Here is a 23,216-nt window from a genome sequence, read left to right as displayed (position 1 = left end):
ATGGACTAGTACAGTGAGGTCATCATTGTTCACACATGTGCATTCCAGTCCGCTCTCCTTGGCTGCCAGGTTACATCAATGTTGTGCATACCGTTTTTGTTAGGTTAAAAATGGCTGGACTTTTTCTAGACCAACCTCTTATATCAGTTCTTTACAATAGATTTGCAAATCCAGGCAATCATAAAAATACTTTACCAAACTTAAACTTTTAATTTTTCTCTTCTGCTTAGGTAGACATTTTATCAGGTGTAAACTTTAAAACCTCACCAAGAGAAAAATTACACTATAATAAATATGGTTCAGAAGTAACTATAATGAGTAAGGCATAAAGTAACCATAAAAGCATGTTCTTGTCTATAGATGTTAATGATAAATTACATGGAGAGACAGAGGGTAAGATGTAAATATTAAATATTTAGCCTGAATTAAGTATGCCTATAATAAGAATATCTTAATTTGCACTAATTAATTTACCCAAAATTAATAAATTTAAAAACTATAGGTCTGTTAGGTCCCATCTCCAAACTTTTGTTTTATATGGTATTTCAATAAGATTCTTGGGTTCCAGGTGCTATGGCAATGAGGTATGGATTTTAATAATCCCAAATTCAATCAAAGAAAATTTTAGGAATAAAAATCTTTGGAAGTTTTCTAGAGGTCCTTGTGTTTTCTTCCCATCCCTAAATCAAGTTCTCCATCATCTGACTACTATGGAAAAAGTTATAAATAGTGCTGTTGTTTTTTTAACCTAAAATTCCCCTATGGAATAAAAGACAAAGGCAGATAAGTGGTGATCTGGGTCTTTTTCAATCAGTAAAAAGTCATTGTCAGTACACGTGGGCTCTTAAATATGGTTTACACATCCAGCAAATAATGCTACTTGTTTCATCCTCTCTTTAAATATTAATTGAAAACAACCCATTTCAGTTGAATTTATTTCAGAAAGTCTGCATTTAGTAGAATAAAAGAATAATAATTAATGAAAGAAAGAACCTATAATATTTTTCTCCTATCTCTTATATGCTTGGCAGATCATTATTACAGCTTCTCTGATGCTTAATGAGGACAAGAACTTCCCTTACTATCAATACATATTTCTGAAAACTGTGTATGAAAAGTATGAAAGGGATTCCAAAGGAATAACAAAATGTACTGCAGCAAGGATCTGCTATCTATGTCCCTCATTTACCTGACTCTCCTTATAACTGTCTTAGGCCTGCTTGCAATTACTCCTTCAGAGTTCCTTTGTCCTTTTGCCTGCATTAAAAAAATTCTTTTTAATCTATTCTAGAAAAATGAGTGAAGTAACTTTATATATATTATATGTATATTTAAAAGTCATTTGATGATTCTTATTATTAATAATATGCAAAAGCAATGCATTCCATAAAATAGAACACATGTTCAAAGGGTCCTTACATCTGTGGTTTATTCTGCAGTTTAAATAGCAATTTAAAGAGGCCAGTAGACCTAAACTGATTATATTAAGAAATTGCATCTTCAGACAATTGTAGAAAACAGGCAGTTTTAACAAGCAAGGAAATCTTGACATTCTAAAGACTATTTTTAAATATTTATTACAAAATGCTTTTATATACCATTAAAGAAAAACTAATTTTAATTTGATAGTATAGAGTGGACTTTTTTGAGGGACCACATTTTCTGGAAGGAAAACGTGGATTAATTGTGAACTAGGCAGTGAATTACCTATTGGTCAAGTGTATCATTTTAACCAACAGCAGATATATATACACACATATATGGATAGCAGTGTGAAACTAAACTGTTTTTACATGGCCTATTAGATGATATTAGAAATACAATGTCTTAGAATAATTTTGTAGAAAGCTTATTCCAAACAATTTTCTCAATGTAAAGCTTTTTTTCTTTATCCATTCCTTTATTTTGCTTTTTTGTTTTCTATTGTGCTGTGAAGCTGTCTTTGGATATGGCTAATAACTCTGTTAAATAACCCTCTCATGAAATGATTTTAGTTTTATCAAAGGAATGGTCTAAATGAGCACATAAAATCATTGGGATTTCACTTTATTTTTTAAAAACCTAATATGAATATTTAATGCTAAAAAGAAGTTTATAAAAATAATGTTCTCCAAAATAAAAAATAAAATTAGCAGCTAGGTTTAAATCATTGAAAGACAAATGTAGTTTCTTGTGGATACAAAATAAATTAAAACTTATTTCACACAGCAACATTTTTTAAAAATGATGATATCATCGTTGAATATTCAGCCTACATTTCAGTCTGGTTCTTTTGGTGGTTAAACTAAAAACCTGATATTGTTTACTTTAGGATGTATATTAATTATTTTACACCACTAATGTGACAATTATTTGGGAATGTGGGAGTAGCTAGTTACTTAATTAACATTTAGTAAATGGCAGTCTAACTCTTAAAAAGAGTTAGTACTCTCAAAGTATGTGGTTTACTCATGGGAAAAGTTTACTCTCCGAGTGGATCAGACCATCACAATATAAACCTCATGGAAAATGAACATTGATTACTTGAAATATTACGAACACATTTTAAGAGAATAAGCACATTAAAAGGCTGATTAGTAGTGAAATAAGCAACACTTTTTATTGGTCAACTGAATGATCACTTTAAGTATTACTCATTAACATGGAGTTGTTTTGTTTTGTTTTTTAATTCATTTGGCATTAAGTAATCACCAAACTCAGTATTTATCAAATAACAGCACAAACTGTACCCAAATTCTTCCAGTATCTCAATCATTTTCTAAATTGAACAGAAATTTCATCAATTGCTGGGGAAAACTCTTGAAAGAGATAGCTTATTTTAAAACTATAACTTGAAGCAAGAAAGAAACCAAATTCACGGGAGGCAAAAGCCCATGAAACTTTTTAATAAATCCTTTTAGAGAATAATTAGAACATGCTACCTCTACTCACCTATAGAGATTAACATGGAAAAAATCTCAAGTAGAGTGTTTCTTTTACAAAACTCACCTCACATACAGCATAACTTCCTAGTCAAATTGGTTTATATGATTTGAGTTTCTAAATAGCATCTAATGACTTTTAAGAATCAACACAAAATTCATATATAAACTTTTCCCTAAAAGCTGCTTCTACCTTTCTCCTGATTGTCCTGTGACTTTTAGCCCAAGACACTGAACCAAAAATGGAAATCCTAGATTCTGAGGCCAACTAAATCAAGAAAACGAACTAAACTCACAAAAATAATAAGGTGAATAATAATTAAGCCATACTGTGTTGTCAGAAAATCAGTACACAAAAATTAGTGGCTGTTTGTTGGGGGGGTTTTATGGGATTTTTTTTTTTTTTTTTTTTTTTTTTTTTTAGTGCAATCATGTTTTTCCTTCTGGGAATGAATTTTCATTTCAATCTCTTGAGATCATTGACATTCTCGGCAAAGGAATTCAAGACACAATTCTTTCTCAATTACTAGTAAATTCAAATTATTATTGTTCTGAAAAAAAACCCATGTAATTGGTTGATGATGTTGGTTATTTGACAATAAATGAACTATGAAAGTGAACAGCACTAAATATCACATATCTAATACACTTGGAAATTAGTTACATTGCCTTTGGTTTGGACTCTGGTGGGAAGGGATGCAGGATGGCAAAATGAGAGGTTTATTTAGCGTCTGGGAGAAGCTTTTAAAAGAGCTTAAGTCCTCATTCCTTCTAACATCTTAACAGCTGTGCAGTTTCTTACAAAGTATGTTTTATCGTTTCAAGAAATGCTGTTAACCTCGCAGTTTTAAAACTGAATGAACAAGGCCTCTTGGACAAATTGAAAAACAAATGGTGGTACGACAAAGGAGAATGTGGCAGCGGGGGAGGTGACTCCAAGGTTAGCCTCAATGTCACCAAAAGCGGGTAAACAGTATGTAAAGTAATATGTGCATCTGCTGGGAGACTTACAATTTGGACTTACAAATACCATCAGAATTGCTGTTCAAGTCCCTTCACAACCTAAGTATGCAATTACTGTCAAAGCAAAAATATTTGCAACCATTATCATTTTGGGGACACACTAACAAACAATTAAAGTAGTCACTGAAAACCTCTAGCTCTAACAAAGTTGTGGATCAAATATTGTAGTTCTATAAACCTGGGTATTTTGAAATCAGGAAGGGATGCTAGTTTTTGAAAGAGCAATTTGGCAAAGAGGAGAGAGCAGAGAGGATACATCTTTCTTGTTCACCAGAAGTTCTATAAAATGTTTTTAAGTAACACAAATAACTTTACTCCACCTAGATCTGTGTACTTAGCAGAAACTTATTTCTCCATACAACCCTACAAGCTCCCATTAATAAGTTAAATAATAAATCAAAGATAGTCATGTGAACTAGAAATCTTTTGCCTCCCACAAATAGATCAAACTACAATATGATCAAATTATAAAAACAAGACCAGCTCAGTTTGTTATTACTGCCTCAATGTAATAGTTCCAGCTTCATAAAATTTTTTTTTGTCATTTCTAAACAATGTCAAAAAAAAGAGGTATACAGTTAACAAAATATACTGTCTAATGCCCCAGGACTCTTCTTCACTATGTATAGACTTAAAACAATACAGAGATGGGAATATTTTGACTGAATTTTCTTTTCTTACATACTTTCAATTGGTATATAATATTGAAAATTTAGAAGTATACAGTCTTGTCTTCCTTTTAAAATATAGAAAATAGCCCCAAACGAAGTTCTGCTTCTCTTCAGGTTCTTAATTGGACTCTAAAGTCTCTTTCTTGCCGACCTAGCCCACAAAAATATGCTGTTTTCAGGGAGTACCTGTCAGATAGATAGCTGCTAACAACCCTCTTTCAATGCCTCAAACTTCCCCCTCACGCCCAATCTGAAGAGCCTTTCAAATTCAGCTCACTTATAGTCTTCATCTAACAACCAGCCCTACTACAGGAAGAGGAAGGATAAACTTTGCCAAATGAACATTCTGGCCACAGAGGGAGGGATGAAACAGAAAGAAAGGACAGAACTGTGTGGACCCAAAGCTGATCACCCATCTCCTTATTCTGAGAGAGAATCTGAGTTCCTGGAGAAAAAAAGCAGAGAAAGGCCAGAGAAAGGTCTTAGGGCTTCCTGTGGGATGGCTTCCCATGGGATGGCTTCCCTTCAACACACCTCCATTTGAGGCACCAACCATATGTTTTCTTAAAGGGTATTAATTCTTTTTATATTTGGATCCCTAACTTGCCTAGAATGTTTTGATAGTTTTCATAAAAATATAAATAAATATATGTAAGTATATATGTATGTGTATATATAGAGAAAATTATTCCCATTTACACTGATAATCTATTCCTTCATGCAAATTACAAATGTATGAAAATGTGCTCTTAATAGCACCAGAAAAAAAAAAGATATTGTATTCCATCAGAGTAACTTTACTCACAAATTTTATTTCTTTTCATCACAGAAAAGAAGTATAGTACTGCTTACCAGATAAAATTTTCCCCGCAAGACATGGATAATGAAGTCTATTTTGGTATACATTAAAGACTCTTTCCAAAGGAAAAAATAAGCAAGCAGAAGTAAAAATGTATACATAGTGGGAAAATATACACAACCAAAATCATTTTAATTTATTTAAATAAGGTTGGACAATTCAGTTAGATTTTAATCTGTTTGCATCTAACACATTATTACATAATGGACACAAAGTAAGTATTTGTTGTCCAAAGAAATAAATATAAATTTAACCTTGTAATTTTCAAAAAATCAAACTACTTGTTTTCATAGGTATTAGGTACATTATTTTTATCAAACATGAACTACACAATGATATTCTAAAATGTTATTTCAAATTTTAGAAAGTAATTTTTTAAAACATTATGAAAAACTAACCTAAAATATTCCCCCAAATGAAATTACATTATGTTATTTTTCCCTCAGGAATTTTGTTTTCATACTAAACAACATTCCTAGTAGCTTGCATATTGCAATACTATTCATCACCAAGATAATAGGCGCTCACCATCTAAATGTTAATAATGCCCAACTCTGAATTTGTAATAAAATGTGATATTTATATGGCTGCTTGACCTAATTTAGTTCAAAGTAAATTACCAGGAGGCAATTGTTGCTTTTTTCATTTTTGTTTTGCACCTTCTTCAGGTGACTGATTTTCTTTTTAGACTTACTTTGCCACCTTCTGTTTAGCCTGATTTTCTTCCAAAGAGGTAAAATAAGGAGCAAAAGTGCTGACTTAGAGAATAAAGATAGATCTTAAGCCTTTGCTGAGTGTAAAGCCAAAGCAGAAGAGCCATTTAAATACTGTAGGGGGGAAATGCCCATTCAGAAATCTCAGCACAAGCACCCTGGAATTGGTGGTATCTGAGTTTCAAGAGCAGAATCTCAGTAGCAGAAAACTAAGGGTAAACCATGTAAGGCTGTCCCACACATGAACGGGTTTAGCTTATGATGAGACAACTGACTCACATTCACAGGATTGTAACCAGGGAGGACATGTTCAACCTTCTATGCAGCAGCAAATTATGAAAGCTCTGCTTTAACTGGGCCATGGCGCCAGTATCTTTAGGGGAAAAGAGAATTACCCACTGTCCTTTCCCTCAAGAAACTTATGATTTAGTATAACCAGCAACTGAACTATTTATTTAGAGTCACTGTGGCCCCTTCCAGTCACACCCTGAAGGTGCAAAATATTTAGCATCACCACTCACCTGAGAGACACTCCCAGAGCATGAAGTTCTGAGCAAGGCAGCCCTCAGCCCAGAGTCTTCCCATTGAAATTCAAAATTTTACAAAAGAAACAGAACAAAGGTCCTACTTCTTAAATTAAATAAATTAAAGTGAAAAGGCATGAGTTGGGGGGTACTAACTCATTTGTTTGAAAACTCATTTGATACAGCTAATATTATTGCAATGGGGTCTTCCTTTGATGATCATAAGAAATTCATACTAATTCTTGTGAATAAAATAACAGAAATTTACTAACTGACAGTGAACCAATTTAAGAGTATCATTACAATGTCTAAAATCATTTTCCCCTTTGATTAATCTGATACAATGTTTTGGCAAATGCCTATATTCACCGATGATCTATAAAATTATTGATTTTTTATGTTTGTTTTATATTTTACTCTCCTATGTATATCAAAATAGTCACACGCATGGATGTGGATAGTCATCTAAAAATAATTTTTTAAATGTAATTACCAAATAACACATCCTTCAGGAATTTCATTAGATCACATAACACCCGGTTTTTAATTTAGCCCTTTGAAAAGTACAGCCCATTTCCGAGTTTAAAATATATTATAAGTGTCCTACTTGCCTTCACCACAGACAGGTGAACCAATGCCAGAATAAAGGGATTATTATGGAAAATGTGAATTCATAAGCAGGTGAAAATGTTGTGATAAACAAAAACCACTAAGGGGAGCTGAGCTAACCCTTGGAGAAGAGAAGGGATCTCCCAGTAATGAATTCCTTGCTCAGTGCCTGACAATCCACCAGTTGTCCACTAAGTTTGGTTAATAACAAGTATCTTATATTCAAAACTCCAATCTAATCTTACTCTAAACCAGGCTACTGAAGTGAATAGCAGAAGGGACAAAAGATGCATGGGAAAAATGAAGAGGGTTGGGAAAATTAAGACTTGAAGAAAGAGAGAGAAGCCAAAAGCAGTCTTTATCTAATCCTCAGTTTTTCCTTTAAGAAAAATTGCCCTCACTTCTACACGAAACTCAGAAACTGCTTTTTTAATCTTTCTCTTTTCAGCATTAAGTCCTCCTCCTCTCACTGTACCTATTCAAGAAGCCTATAATATAAGCCACTATAATGTACTTACACAGGTTTATAAAGGCTTTGCAAGCTGGCCTGGGAACATAAACACTCATAGTCTCAGTTAAAGAAAAAGCTTGTTCTGGATTCAAAATAATTTGAAAGTAGCACCTTTACAGAGCACTTACTGTCAGTAGGTACCCTGGTAAAACACTGTTTCACGAAGATAAACAAAATGTGGCTTATGTTTTCAAGGAGTTCACAGTTCACCAACCAGCCTGAAGAACGGTTTTGTAATGGTCACTTCATAAAGACGGGTAGGGGTGAAGTGTGTAAATTAACCATAATCTATACCCCACCTCACCCCTCCCCATCTCAAATTCAGCTTTTAATAGAAAGTGCTAAATGGGTTCATATTAGATTTTAATCCACAAAATAATATTCCAAGAACATGGCAAAGTCACTATTTAGAAATCAGATAAACAAAAACAAAAATATAATTTGGAGACATTTTCAGAACCAACAGTGCAAAATGAATAGGTTTTAATTCAATTGTTAACCAGAAAACTCAAATAGCCAGAAAACCCATTTCCTGAGTATTCTGTTGTTAATGTTCCTGATTTTGCTACATCCTAAGTAAATGAATTAATCTCTCTGTGCCTTGGCTCCTCATTTGTAAAACACAGGTGGTAATAGTAACTAAACATGTAAAATGCTTTTAACTATGCCTGGCACGTGGTAAGTGCTCTGTAAATGTTAGCTCTCATTATAAATACATGACCTAGTTTAGTAGATAGGTTTGTGGAATTCATCCTCTGGTAACCAAATAAATGCAAGTTATGTTTCTCTGAACGTACTCAACATTTCCTAGCAGATGGGCTTTAGGACGTATAGCCAGACAGAGTGATTGTGGCAGCCTTAGAAATGGCGAGGGGAAAGCAGCATGTCTCTTTCTGAATGTTTATAAAAGGAAAAAAAAATACACACAAAAACAAAAATAATAACAAAAAAAGATACTGGGAGTTATTGCTTCCCATCCATCTTCTTACCCTTTATTTTTATACACAAAGGTTAACATGGGAATGAAAACAAAAAGAATTCTTAGCTTCCTTGAACACTGATACTGAGTGATCACTGACCCTTTTCTCCTTGAAACTCCCTATGAATGTGTAGTATTGAAGGACTCAAAGATAGTAGAAAAGAAAAAACGGGATTTTACAGTAGAGGGAGTTTGTTTATTGATAAAAATCTTGTTTACACTTAACCTATCAGGTTTTTATTGGTAAGACTTAGTAAAGTATACAATAGTCACTTCCTTTCATACTTAGACTAATTTGGTCAGTACAGATGGATAAAAATTGCTTCTGGTGATATTAGGTAAGTTAAATACTGAAGTTCAGAAGGAAACTATCAGCATGCGCTTATAGTTCAAAATAATGATTTACATACCTGTGTTTATAAGAACATGTATGAGGTGGACCTAGTAACATTTGAATCACCCTCCCCTTTCAATTCAGTCCTGGATGAGAGAGGTGAATGGATCTATTTGATGATGGACACTGTAGACATCCTTTTATAGGGTAAACAAAAATCCCTCTAGAGCTGATCATAATGACTGTGGGAAGTGAAACAAGTCCTAGCTAGCTTCTATTTAAGTCGGTTTGTCAACCTGTAGCCACTTCCACTGATTTTGAAAGAGGAAGAAAATAGCTCTGTATTTTGAACGGCTCCTGCATTCATGTTGGAAAATTATAAATGCTCAATAAACACAACCCAGGCCAATAGTTTTGGATTCACAGTAATTGCATACATTTTATTTAAAAATCCTCCCTAGCAGTATGTGCCTGTTACCTAAAGCGATGGAGCAGGCCCCAGTTTTATGTCTGATTCTAAACCTGGGCCTATGGTACAAGACATAGCAACTACTGTGGCCTCTGCTCTGTCACTTTGCCATGCGATTCTAATGTAGTTTTACTTGAATAACATAAAATAACATATATAATGTTATTTATGTTATTTTCCACGTGAAGAACTCCTGTAAACCTTGCCGTTTTGAAACTCAGTGAGGCAGGCGTCTTAGACAAGCTGAAAAACAAATGGTGGTACGATAAAGGTGAATGTGGACCCAAGGACTCTGGAAGCAAGGTCAGTCGCTGCAGTTCGGGGCCTCCTCTTGTGTTCACAAAGCAGTAAACGGGAGCAATTGTAAAAAAAAAAAAAAAAGTACATGGACTCAGTAAAACTAAATGGTTTCCTATACACTGAATAAATTCGAAGCCAATGTCATAAATTTCAACCACAGTGACAGTCTTCAGGAAATTGCAACCTGCTCCCCAACATAAGGCTTTTAAATAAATTTAAATTAACTACATAAATATATAAAATTTAAAAATTCCTTATATTATTCTCAAACTTACGTACCACTATTAAAAGTAGTGCTTTTGAGTTGTTTTTATTGTTTTGGAGGCAAAGACCATGAAATATATTATTTCAAGAACAGATGTATTCTCAAAACAAAAAATGGGAAATTGATCAGTACTCATTCAGAAAAAGACTTTAAATGCTAAATACATCTTCCTCAGAAGTTCATTCTTTTGTCTCTATATTGCCAATCATTGCACTTTAGTTTGAAGAGGCCCTATTATATTTTTGTGCTGACAGATCAACAGAGTGAACCTTCCAATTCTATTTTATAAAAATAGTTAAATAAATCAAAGTTCATGAATAATAGCCTCAAGTTCTAAGATATTTTGTTCATAAGTTAGTTCTTTTTAGAACAATGCAGGAACCTTTAGCCCTGATTCTATTGAAAATAGTATTAGAAACATTTATATTTTAATTCTAAAGAAAAAAAGTAACAACTTATCAGTGAATCTAAATACTGCAGAAATTACACAAATTAATAGAATATAGTAACAGTACCCGAAAGCCATAGTTGAGGATTCTTGGAATCTTCTTTTATTTTTCTATATCTTCTTTTAGAAAGATAAAAATAGATAGATGATAGATAGATAGATAGATAGATAGCAGATAGAGAATTCTAAGACTAAACCAAGTGATTGGCTTTAATAGGAGAGCTTCAATTATTTAACAAAGAGACAAAGTAATGTTAATTGATCTCTTTTTAGGGCTTATCCCTATATTTTAATCATGTTTGTCTGCCTTTAAACCAGGGTGGAATGAGACAAGCTCAGTCAAATACTGACATAGTCATCTCAAATCCTTAAGTAAAATCTGAGAAGCATTATTACTTGAGTGATTATTTTAAAAATGAAATTACCCTAAACTTGTGGCACAATCAGTTGATGTCATGGTTAAGTGGACAGTGGAAATAGTACGTCTTTGGAATTAAACCCTCTCCCAATAAAATTATTGTTTCTAAGTCACATTTTGCACAAAACATACTGCTGAGAAGGTGATGGCCAGAGGGCAACCTTCATGTAGTCTCCCCAAAATACTTTGCAAATAATGTTATATAATATGCATTTTCATAATACATTTAAAAGTTCTTGTTATAATTTTAAGATCCTCCAAACATATGCTTGACTATTTCTGAATTTACTATGAGAGAATATGTATACTAAAGCTCTGGAGAATATGTCTAAAATAGTAAGTAATTAAGCATGTTTAAGTGTAAATGGAATCATATTTTAAAATCAATAAAAAGTTATAAATTTGTCCATACATAGTTTATTTTTCAGTTCACCATAGTAATTTGTGTATTTTTGTAAGTTATCTTTAAAAAATCACCTGTGTGGTGCATATATAATTATTCCTAAAGTGTAGGTAGTGTGTAAAAGTGACACCTTCCAGAAGATTTCCAAAACAGACATGACTGAAAGAACCAATAACGTGCATCCTAACACACTATTTGCATATATTTGGTAAAGTATTCATGAAGAAAATGTGAAATTGCTAGCATTAAAAAAAAAAATCTTAGTTCCTCAACTGAGATAGGTAAAGTTAGATTTATTCAAGAGAAATCTCAAATATGAAACATATGCTTTAATGGTAGGAAAACCAAAAGAGTTCCCCTTTCTATGTAATTATGTTTTAAACATGTCATTCTCAAACTTAACAATAAAAAGCCCACTTCTGCCACTCTATGTACATATAGAAGTGCTTATTATGGCTAAGTATAGTGGTTTTCATTGCATAGTTAATAATGCTAAAATGTTATAGATTTTATTGAATGTAATTACACCCAATTTATTGGTAATCACCATAATTTCACTTCAGAGAGCTATAAACTTTATGTTTAAATACATGATCAGTGATTTATACATGTAAATAATTTCAGGCTAAATTAAGCATTTATGTTAATTAGCTGTTTGGATTTCATGTATTCTTTTACCTCCTGAACGTGACATTTCCAGTTAACTGAGGTGTGTTTATTCCCCACAGGACAAGACGAGTGCCTTGAGCCTGAGCAACGTAGCAGGCGTCTTCTACATTCTGGTTGGCGGATTGGGCTTGGCAATGCTGGTGGCTTTGATAGAGTTCTGTTACAAGTCCAGGGCAGAAGCGAAGAGAATGAAGGTGGCAAAGAGTGCACAGACTTTTAACCCAACTTCCTCGCAGAATACCCAGAATTTAGCAACCTATAGAGAAGGTTACAACGTATATGGAACCGAAAGTATTAAAATTTAGGGGTAGGATTTAGGGCCTACTACAGTGAGTGGGTGATGCATCCTGTAAATGCAGTGTTGTGACCTGTCTGTCCAGTGGTGGTATTGCTTGCTTCTAATTAGAGCTTTATATTTTTGAAAACTTCAGTGCCAAGTGGATCGGTTTTCTTTGGCTGCACTGTTCAAAACTTTATGTTGCCAATAGATATCTGCATTGAAAGAGTCAGAAAGACAAAACAAACCAGTAGAATTGCTGTGTGAAATGATTTAAAGAGTATATTCTACCCAAAATTTGAGAGAAATTGGAAATTAGATCTGGGTTTCCTTGTAGGCTAATCTTCTCTGGAACAATCAAATTTTTAAAATAAGTATTAGCAAAATAAGCATAAAACCTGACTCAAATGATTAAAGCTCCTTTCTCAGAACACCTTATCTGAGAAACAATATATGTAAAAGCCCCAAAGTATATAGTCAATGCTCAATAAATTGCTCATCAGACAGTAGTCCTTGAGCCAGACCTTGAGGCAGGAGTGATCATCAGGCTATGGAGTACAATTCACGTTTATTAGATGAAATTCAACTTTTATGTTCATAATGTCACTAAGGTGAGCGGACATTTTAGGCAATAGAGCAGTTTCTCCATCGTGGATGTCAGCAATATATATATTCCTTAGGAGGAACACAGTAAAACACAAAAATTGTCATGAGTTATTATGGATTTTTTTCTATTGCTTTTAAGGAAGCTAAATCAGCCCCACTTATATGCTCTCACTGTGTCACAATAAAAAATATTGTACGCATTCAGTGAGATATAGAAGATAGAGATCATTTTTTAAGAATCTTAATGTCCACTACTTTTTTCCTCTAGTGTTTGAAAGTGGTTATAAAATAAGATCTAAAAGCTTTTGTTATTGCTCTTCCTAAAACCAGGTCTCTAAAACAAATTTTCTAAAATTATATATAACAGCCAACTAAATAGGCTGCTCATTCTGATTAAAATGGCAAATGAGCCTTTAAACCCACAAGAGACATTCTGTGTTTGATGTCCCTTAAGGTCAAAAACCTAATATAACTTTCATAATAAAATGCACATAATCTGAGGTTATGCCAGATAAATGTGCTTAATTTTAATATTGATTTATTCATATGAAAGCTATTAAAATACCTGTATCTTAATAATATCTAATTGCTTTTATCCATAACCTAGAAATCAATGACTGAGTATAACTAACTGCACATAGGTAAGCTCAAAGTGGTTCTTTCTCAATATTGTGGAAAAGAACTAAGAACAAAACCTTCAATTCATTCAGGTCAGGATGTTTTGAGCATGCTTTCTAATAGCAAAGCAGCAAGCTAAGATGATGTCAAAGTCTCTAGGCCATTATAAGCATCTTAATATTTATAGAATTGAGGAGAGATTTTCTCAAACTGAAATAAAAATAACTGACAAGTTTTCAGAATCAGTTATTTAGACTTCATTTTGAGATGCATTTTATAAGATGTCTTGTATAAGATTCTTAACCAATTTATTAACACTAACTTTTCTTTGGCATACCAAAAGCATTCCAACCCCCAGCAAGGTCCAGAGCAGAGAAGAAAAATATATTATATTAGAAAATTCTAGAAAGAAATATCCATGGATGCCAGTTTATTACAAAGTTCTGGGAAGTTGTCAAAAATAGATGTAAATTCCCAGGGTATATACATACAATTTACATGTAATAATGATCTTGGAATCAGAACCCGACATTGCAGTTCCTCACCTGAATGGCCTCTAGAGCTGGGTTGAACTTTTAAGAAAATAAATTTCATATAAAAATAAAGCATTCATATCCATATGACTTTAACAGGCTTAATAGAATTCAGGGTAAATGAAATGAGCTGCACTTGTAGAGAAGCCTTGAAAGTAAGTTGTTTTTGTTACACTCTCGTATTAAATGACTTTTACCTTTCAAAAATTCTATTGGCCATAGTTATGCAAATATTTGATAATTTAGATAATATTGTTCCAGAATCTCAAAAGCGAAACCGAAAACCTTCAATATATGGTAAAATTAAACTGTAAAAGTGACCACCCCTCAAGGACAACACATATAATTAAGGTCATGGCCATTAGTCACAGCATTCCAACCAGACGATGTGGAAATTTTTTTTGACCATTTAGAAATTTTTAAGAAAGTTTCCCAGTTTGAGCAGCCTCAATAGATTCACATCAAGATGAACAGAAATGACCTTTTACAAAAGAATTGGGTGTAATTATAGGAAATAACAATGCAGTAAGAATGCTGAGATATAAAGAGAAAATAAGGAGTTGACAAAGATTTATTAACTAATACACTCGGTTGCATTAATCTATAGAGAAGGAGAGTACTCAAAACTACCTGGAATCTTTCCTGCTTTAGACCTTTTCCTTTCCTCACAAAGACAATCAAGGAAAGAAAGGAAACAAAAATAGATTTTATGGCAAAAGCCTTCTGCAAGAAATCCTTTAAAAATTTACACTGCTTTTATTCCTTATATTTTAGCATTCCCTCTTCAAAAATTTTAAGTAAAACAAAATTAAACTACTAACTTTTTAAAAATAATTATCTATTTTACTTAATATTAAATGTTGATAGGGAAGCTGAAGAAACAAATTGAGACTTTGGTCTTGGTTTGTGTTAATTTAGCGGTGCGTGGGGTTTCTGTAAAGATTGTATCTTGACTTCTGATTATAAGTATTAATTATTGAGACTGTTTACTAAAGCAGAACTATGGTAATGACCTGGGTTGTTTTTTTTTTTTTTTTTTTTTTTTTTTTTTAAGAGAAACCAGTTTTGTTTTATTAACCTTTTTCTTAAGTTTATTTATTTGTATGTTTGTTTGTTTGTTTGTAGAGAGAGGGGAAAGGAGAAAGAGAGGGAGAGAAAGATCAGTGTGGTTGCCTCTCACTCGCGCCCCCTACTGGGGACCTGACGTGCAACCTAGTCATGTGCCCTGACTGGGAATCGAACCAGCGACATTTGTCTCGCAGGCCGACGATGACCTGGTTTTTATCATAAATATGTCATTAACTAACAATTTGACTTAAACTTTCTAAAGTTATCAGGGTGACTGACCTCTAAACCTTTTCATTATAATAGTTTTAATCTAATTATTAATTTTACTATTTAATATATAATTATTCAAATATGTAAATTTTATGTCAGAGTAAATACAGGATGGAACTTCCTATAGAATTAGGTTAACTTAAATGCACAATAGGGAATTAAGATACATTATGAGTTATGAGAAAGTTATGATCTAAGCCATAACAAATTTAGGGAATATCTTGTTTGCCTTATTTTCCTCTTGAGTTAACATTAAAAGTCAGCTCTAGAAAGAATTTAAATGCTATGAGTGAACAGTAGATATACATAATTCCACCTGTCTCTCCACTGTGTGATATTATTATCTGCTACCTAATACAAGAGAACAAGAATTTAATGAGGATTTCAGAGACCTGGCCCCATAACCTCAATCTGGGAAGTTCCCCAGTGACGACCACTCATGAGGTATTAAAACGTGCCCCCTTTCAGTGCACCCCCTTTAAACACATACAGCTTCTTACTGAGCCTTGGCTTCCATATTAGGCATAGAATGAACTTTACGTCACTGTGCTGTTCTGGGTCACGTGTACAGTGCGTGTGAATGAAAAGTGTCTGTGGATAAATCTGTGTTCTGAAAACAGGAAAATCTGTCATGAACACTCTATATACATAGCTTAGACAACTCATCACAATTTTAAGACTATAATCCTTGCAAAGACCATTTATAGCAAGACAAAAAGATTCAAAGGAGCTTTTAAATTGGACTAGAAGTACTAGAGGGTAGAGTGCAGCAAGTTAAAAGATGTGCCCTACCCAGACTTGCTAAACAAAACCTAGTATGATGATTTTCAAGTGAGTTCTTAAACAGGAGGACCCCAGACTCTAGACTGATTCATTCCTCCCTGTAATTGAGCTTTCCTTTCCCACAATACCGTTTTCCTAATGACCAAAAGAATGTGGAAAAAAATGCAGATGTCTAATATTGATATTTTGGTGTTTGTTTGTCATATTTTGTTGAAAAACCAGAAATATTGTAACACTCCATATTCTTTCTGTTTCCCTTCCATGCAACCCAGCTGACCTTTTCTGAAGCCATAAGAAACAAAGCCAGATTATCCATCACTGGAAGTGTGGGTGAAAACGGCCGCGTCTTGACGCCCGACTGCCCAAAGGCTGTACACACTGGAACTGCAATTAGACAAAGTTCCGGATTGGCCGTCATTGCATCGGACCTACCATAAAAACCAAAAAAATCATTGAGTGCCTTAATTAAACTGTGATGGTGACTGACGGGAACGCAGTCCTGAGGGACACGCCAAGCACGAGTCTTGGCTAACCCCATCCTTCAGCTGAGAGTGGGAAGTACGTCCCAATGCGTCGGACAACAGCCCCAGCAATGTGTGCATGAACTCAGCTCGGAAACACAAACTCAGATTTTATATCAGGAAAACTCACAACTTAGGTTTTCTCGGGAAGTGGGTGGGAGGATCTGGGATGGGTGTATTAACAGCAACAAATTTCACTCGAGTGGATTTAAAAACTAATCAGACTTGCAAGTTAGCACATCAACTGTGAAGTTCTTGCTCAGAATAGGCTTGTTCTTCATAGCAAGGGGTGAAATAGTTGTAGAAGTCAACGAACATGCTAACCTGTGTCTCCAGAATACCCATGTAATCAACGGAAGACCATCCAGCTGAGAAAACAAATCACTAAACTGTGATAAGAAAATAATAAACAAACATGTAAATCCTGTGAAAAAATTGTAAAGGACGTATTTACACTTACTTTGGAGAAAAATACTGAAACATGCTTGCTTTTTAACTGACGTAAATTCTGTAGAGGACAACACGATTCTTTTTTCTAACCATCTTAGGGAACAATACATCGCAATAATTGATATAAATACCATCACTGTAATAAACTTTAGAGACGTTTTTATAAATAAAAGGTGTTGGTCATTTTGTTTGCTGTAACCTTCATTCTGTCACATGATTCGGTGTCTACAGATTGCATTTGTCTTACTACCCAGAACAAAACGAAACGAAAATGACATTAACAAAATATCATCAGTCTACAATGTAGAATCAAGAGACTATGGGTCTCTCATGGTATCAATATTATTTATACTCTTGTTCTGTGTACAAAATTGTGGTTTTTGTACCCACCAAAAAGAATAAAATAACAGACATTTTTACAATATCTACAGATCTTAAAGTTTTTTTTTCTTATCATTATAAAAGTTATTTGAGAAATTATACAACTAAAGGAGGGGTTGTAAAGTGAGGGCCATATTGGAAAATATAGCTAGCCCTTATTGTTTTTGCATATTAAACCACTCTCTTTTACAGATCTTTGCCTTGTTAGCAGGTTAATGTCAAAGATGGAGTGTTTGAATTGGGGAACTAATCATTGTCATAACAGCAACTCATAACAGCAACATACCCTGTAATTGTGTTGAAATTTTACTTGACTGTATTTTGCTACATAAAATAATCTGTCTCTTTGGGCTTCTCCTCCCATTTTCATTATTCCATTAAGATCATTTGAAGGCACTAATAATAGTTTGTGGTAGACCACACATGAAGAATATGTCCTTGTTTTCATCTGGAAATTGTGAAGAAAATTATACCATGTTTATTTACAAGAGTCACCTTATATTGTGAATGGATTAAGTTAACATGGTTCAAAAGAAGTTGTGAATCATTTGAAATAATAAATAGTACTATAACACAGACAAACATCACAATACTTAGAGATCACAATACTTGACAGAAAGCACAAGTTAGGATTATTTTGGAAGTCTGGTCTTGAAGGATGGGTTGTTTTCATAGGTGGAGAAGGTGTTAAGAGCCTATGGATGAGCAGTGGCCCAAAGCTGTGTACATCAGTGGCTTGTTTACTGAATAGCCCGGAGAGAGCACAGGATATATTATCATGGACAATAATGTTGGAAAAGGTAAAGCACTGATCATCTTGCTTCAGTGCCCAAGATTCCCATCCTCCATTCAATCTCTGTGCTGCAGTAATAGCAATTTGTAAAAAAAAGTTCAAATCTATTAACACATACACACACAGTTCCCTCAGGAAAAATTCCAAGCTCTTGAGCAGAGCAAATAAGTCTATGACTTAGTCCTTATCTATCTCTTGCAAGACTTCTCTCACCCCTACCTAACCTCTCCCTGCTGCAAATGAACCTCAAAAGCAGCACGCAGGACACTGCATTTACTATTTCTTGAGTGTATAACTCTTTCCTATCTCTTCTTTTCCTGATTAACTTGTACTCATCCTTCGGTACTCAAATTGAAGTCTACCTGCCCTGAGAAAATTTCTATCCACCTGCATACAAGACTGAGTTAGGTGCCCTTTTAATATTTTTCTCCCCATCATTGCACTTACCATACTGCGTTGTAATTGCCTGTGTACTTGTCTGTATAACTACTAGACTGTAAGCTCCTTGAGGGCAGGGACTGTGTCTATCTTGTTCACAGTTGTATCCCCAGCACCCAGCACAGTGCCTGGCATATTGTAGGTGCTTAATAAAATATTTGTTGAATGAATGAATGAATTGGATTGAACTAATTTGATTAAGTGGAAACAGAAAGACACCTTTCCTCATTAATAGTCCCTAGAGTGTGTAGTAAGTATATAATGAGTCAAAATGAAGGCTGAAGTTTGGCTGATTTCATGACCTTGTCTACCTCACTGAAAGGAGTGGCAAGAAAGAAAGAAAGAAAGAAAGAAAGAAAGAAAGAAAGAAAGAAAGAAAGAAAGAAAGGAAAAAGAGGAAGGGAGGAAGAAAGAGAGAGATGACCTGATGAATTTTCTGATCCAATGAGAATATATCCTTTGTAATTGTATTTAACTTTAGATAAATTTATTTAGCTAGAAAGATTGTCATGAGGTATTTAAATAATTAAATCACCCCAAACAGGGTATTGCTTTGGTTTTTAGTCATACTCTAAAGATACCTTCCATTTACGTCACAGTGAATTAGTGATGTAAAGTTAAGAAGTTCCATTTATTATATTTCATGACTATATTAGTATAGCATTAAATGCTTAAATTTCTATATTTCTTATAGAACAATTTTGCCAAAAAATATTTACATTTGACTTTAGTAAAAAGAGATAGTTATCTTAACTCCAATCTGAGGAAATGCTACAAAAGTAATAAATGTGATTTTAAAACATTTATATTTAAGTTAAAATATTTAGTTCCATAAAGTAAAAACCTCAATTGCTAAACAAACAAGGTCAGCATCTACTGCAGAATTTCCTCAATGTAGCAGGCAAAGCCAAGTTTGAGGCTGCTAGTTGCCAGTATATAATGATCACATTTGAAAGATATAAAGAACCTCACTCAATTCAATAGCTACTCATCAAAAGTGCCAGCCTCACTGTCCCTGCACTTGCTTTGGCTTCTGGCTGCTCTTTGGTCTCCATACCTATTGACTGTCAACTCCTTCCATTTCCCTGAAGCATAGCACATAATAGGTTTTCAATATGTATTTGTCAGTGCACAAACACAACTTTATATATTAAGTCAGTATCAGTGAAAAAAATGGTCAGATAATTTTCCCAGAGAACAGAATACCCCAATTGTAACACCAATGAAGTGTTACTAGGAATAAAAACTAAATGAAAGTGACATCCAGGAGAGTTTCTGAAAAGACTAATAAAAATTGTGCAAATTCATTTTCCTTATTAATATAATGTTACATGAAAAGTGTGCCTTCTCATGCATACTCATAAAGAGGTTTTAATTTCAGATAGTCCAGCAGGCTAGAGTTCTTAGCATTTGTAAAACCAAAGATGGTGTGTTTATATATTTTCTAAACATTACCAATAGTTTTTTCAAAAACATTATTTTTTAAGATTTTGATAAATTATGAAGAGAAAGAAATGAGATTTAGACATTGTATCTCAAAAAACAACAGAGAACTAAGTTACTTTCAGGAAATAAGAACAACCTGCTTTGATTTTATTTCTTTGGGCAGAGGAAGGAGGGAAAATAAAGTTAAGGGGAAAGATAAGGTTAAGAAAGCAGAAAACTTGGCCATTGGATTCCCCTGCATGGTCAAAAGAATTTATGAGAACAGGGATGTTTGGCATATTATTTTTAATTGGTAGGTGTGCAATGTTTGATTTATCCCTCTTCCCATGACCTGCATACCTCCGAGTTAAATTTTCCTACATGCCACAGACTGGTATTTATGGTTGGATTAAAGTAGAGAGTCAAGGAGAAAATTCTAAGTCCATATTTGGGTTGATACTAAACCAGAAATAATTCTAATGTGTCTCCTTCCCACAGAAATACAGAAAGCTAGATTGGGACTCATCCTTCCACATGGCAAAAAAAAAAACAAAAAACAAAAACAACAACAACAACAAAAAAACGCCAAAACTATTTTGATTTTTTCTAGATCTGAAGAAGATAATAGGTTAGAAGGACATCCAGAATACATAACTGATTTTTAGCCACCTGTGCTGACTGCAAAGTGTTACAAACACAAAATAAGCATAAAACACAGATTACTATTTAATGATATATGAGATCATTAAATAAATATTCTGTTAAATTATAATGTCTAATTCATGGCTTGAGTGAAGGGGTTATATAGGAGTTTTGTAATCCTGTGATCTCAAACACAGAGAGTCTTGTTTAACTAGCAGGTTATTATGGCTACCTCAGATTTCCTACATTTGACCATCACTTCTAAAATTCCTAAACATTTAGTAGAGGCTGAAAACTGTTTTATGAAAGTTATCTCTGAAGTTGAATAGGTCTGTAGTCATTGGCAATTAATGATTCAATGTATGATTCAGTGTATGATTGAATGAACTGATTGACTACATGAATAAAAGAATGAATGAAAGAAGACATTCTAAAGAAGTTAGTATCCCAAATGGTTAACAGTAAGTCCTAAATAATATTTGTGGAATTAATTTTAAAAATTAAATAAAAAATAAAGGATTTGGTGATCATGCCTATATAGAAACTTCTGCCAGCACCTTGAGCTAATTTCCTGAATAAATGTGAATGTTTTTAACATTTTTTAACAAAGAAGGTATTTGGAACAATTTAGGTCATATCTGCCTCCATCTAGAGGTTTACCTAATCCTGCTTCAGTCACCTAAAACTGCTGCTGTTTCAAACTTCTAGAATGGGGAAATTGATGAATTCCATTGGCCTAAGACTTTCTCAGAGCCACGTTTCCAAAAAATGTTCTATTTTTAACTCTAAGCACAAAAAAGACTGTCACCATCATTAATCTAAGAACACCATTAGAACAGGTCAGATCTTCTGAATCTTTGGGCCTCAGACCTGCACAAGAACTTTTGACATTTTGACTTGAGTGTCACTTGAAACATTGAACTCATTAGGCCTACATCCATGTCATTGTTGGTCACAGCTTCACATTGAAATCATCTCAATAATTTCTCTCTTATTCCACACTCTCCTCTCAGTACTTTTCTGCACTTCTTACCTTTCTCCCATTTATTGTCCCACTGCTTCCCTCTCTCCCTGACTTTGCAACCATTCTCTTTATTGCCATCAATATAAAGTAAGGAAATTTCCAACATCCTCAACCACTCCCTAGTGCATCATCCAATATCCTGATAACATCACTATCTCCTAATTATATCACTTCGTATACTAGAAATGTAAAGAGAGAAAAAAAAGGAACGGCAATTCTTATAATTACACCTTTGACACATGAATAACCCTCCCCTCCTCTTTGAAGTGCATGTCATCTAACCATGCTGTCAAAATGGACTGCCTGCTTGTCCATTTGGTCTCTGGCTTCTGCTTCATTGGCTCACAGTTGTCAAGGAGTGAGGCATTTGGCTTATTTTTTACACCCTAAATTTTATTATCATCTTGAGCAACTTCAAGATCAATGCAGTTCCTTGATTCTCATTGGTCTTTGTCCCTGTCTTATTGAGTCACCCATACCAATAGATATGTAGCAAGCCATACAATTATTTACCTTCTCATCTTACTCCAGATGATGATTCAGTTCTCTCCTTTCTTTTTAACCCTAGTCACTGAAAAAAAATCGCCTTTAATTCCTTATTTAACGCCTCTCTTTGGTTCTATCACTTCACCAAAAAGCCCTTCCTAAGACCACAATAAACATCTTGTAGCCATATTAACTAAATATTCTTAATATGCAACTAAACCAATTGATCTTTCCATTCTTTAGTCTTTTCCCTAATCCTCTGTTTCTTTCTTACCAGTCCATTTCATGTTCCTCCTTTCCTCCAACAAAACTTACATGTTGATATTACTCAGGGTTGTACCTTGTGCCCCTTTCACTTCTCAAAGGACATATTTCACCTAGTCAGCATCACCATTATCAAGATGTCTACAATCACCTACACATTATTAACTCAGAAATCTCTAACTTCTAATCTAGTCCCATGTATTCAATTTCCTACTTCAATTTCCTGCCATCTTTTTTGACTTCTCAAATACCACATGTCAAACTCCTCTTTTTTCACTCTACATCCCTACCTCTCCTTGTATTTCATATCTCAGTGAGTGGCACAACCGTTTATCTAATCTCCCAAATTAAAAACATGAAAATCATTCTATAAACCCCTTTTCTTCATTATTCTCACATTCAATTAGTCAACATGTTAAATTTCTTTTATCTCCCAAATATCTCCTTACTCTGTCTCCTCCCCTTCATCCATAGTATGACCAACTTAATTCAACAATTTATAACTTCTCACTGTTGTTATA

General features: G+C 33.9%; 1 protein-coding gene across 1 annotated transcript in view; it reads left to right on the top strand.

Moving 5' to 3' along the window:
- Positions 1-17,688, top strand: part of LOC150018845 (glutamate receptor 4) — a 430,718-nt gene extending 413,030 nt beyond the window's left edge. Inside the window, exons 15-17 of the mRNA XM_090265888.1 lie at positions 9,802-9,916; positions 12,176-12,310; positions 16,544-17,688. Of these exons, the coding sequence (XP_090122014.1) occupies positions 9,802-9,916; positions 12,176-12,310; positions 16,544-16,708 (415 nt within the window). The 3' untranslated portion in view covers positions 16,709-17,688. The remainder of the gene's footprint in view (positions 1-9,801; positions 9,917-12,175; positions 12,311-16,543) is intronic.
- The last annotated feature ends 5,528 nt before the right edge of the window (positions 17,689-23,216 follow it).

This window comes from Furipterus horrens, unplaced genomic scaffold (assembly GCF_987537825.1).
Source record: "Furipterus horrens unplaced genomic scaffold, mFurHor1.1.pri manual_scaffold_2, whole genome shotgun sequence".
Lineage (NCBI taxonomy): Eukaryota > Metazoa > Chordata > Mammalia > Chiroptera > Furipteridae > Furipterus > Furipterus horrens.
Note: the sequence above shows the minus strand (reverse complement) of the source record. Positions and strands in the feature narration are given on the sequence as shown.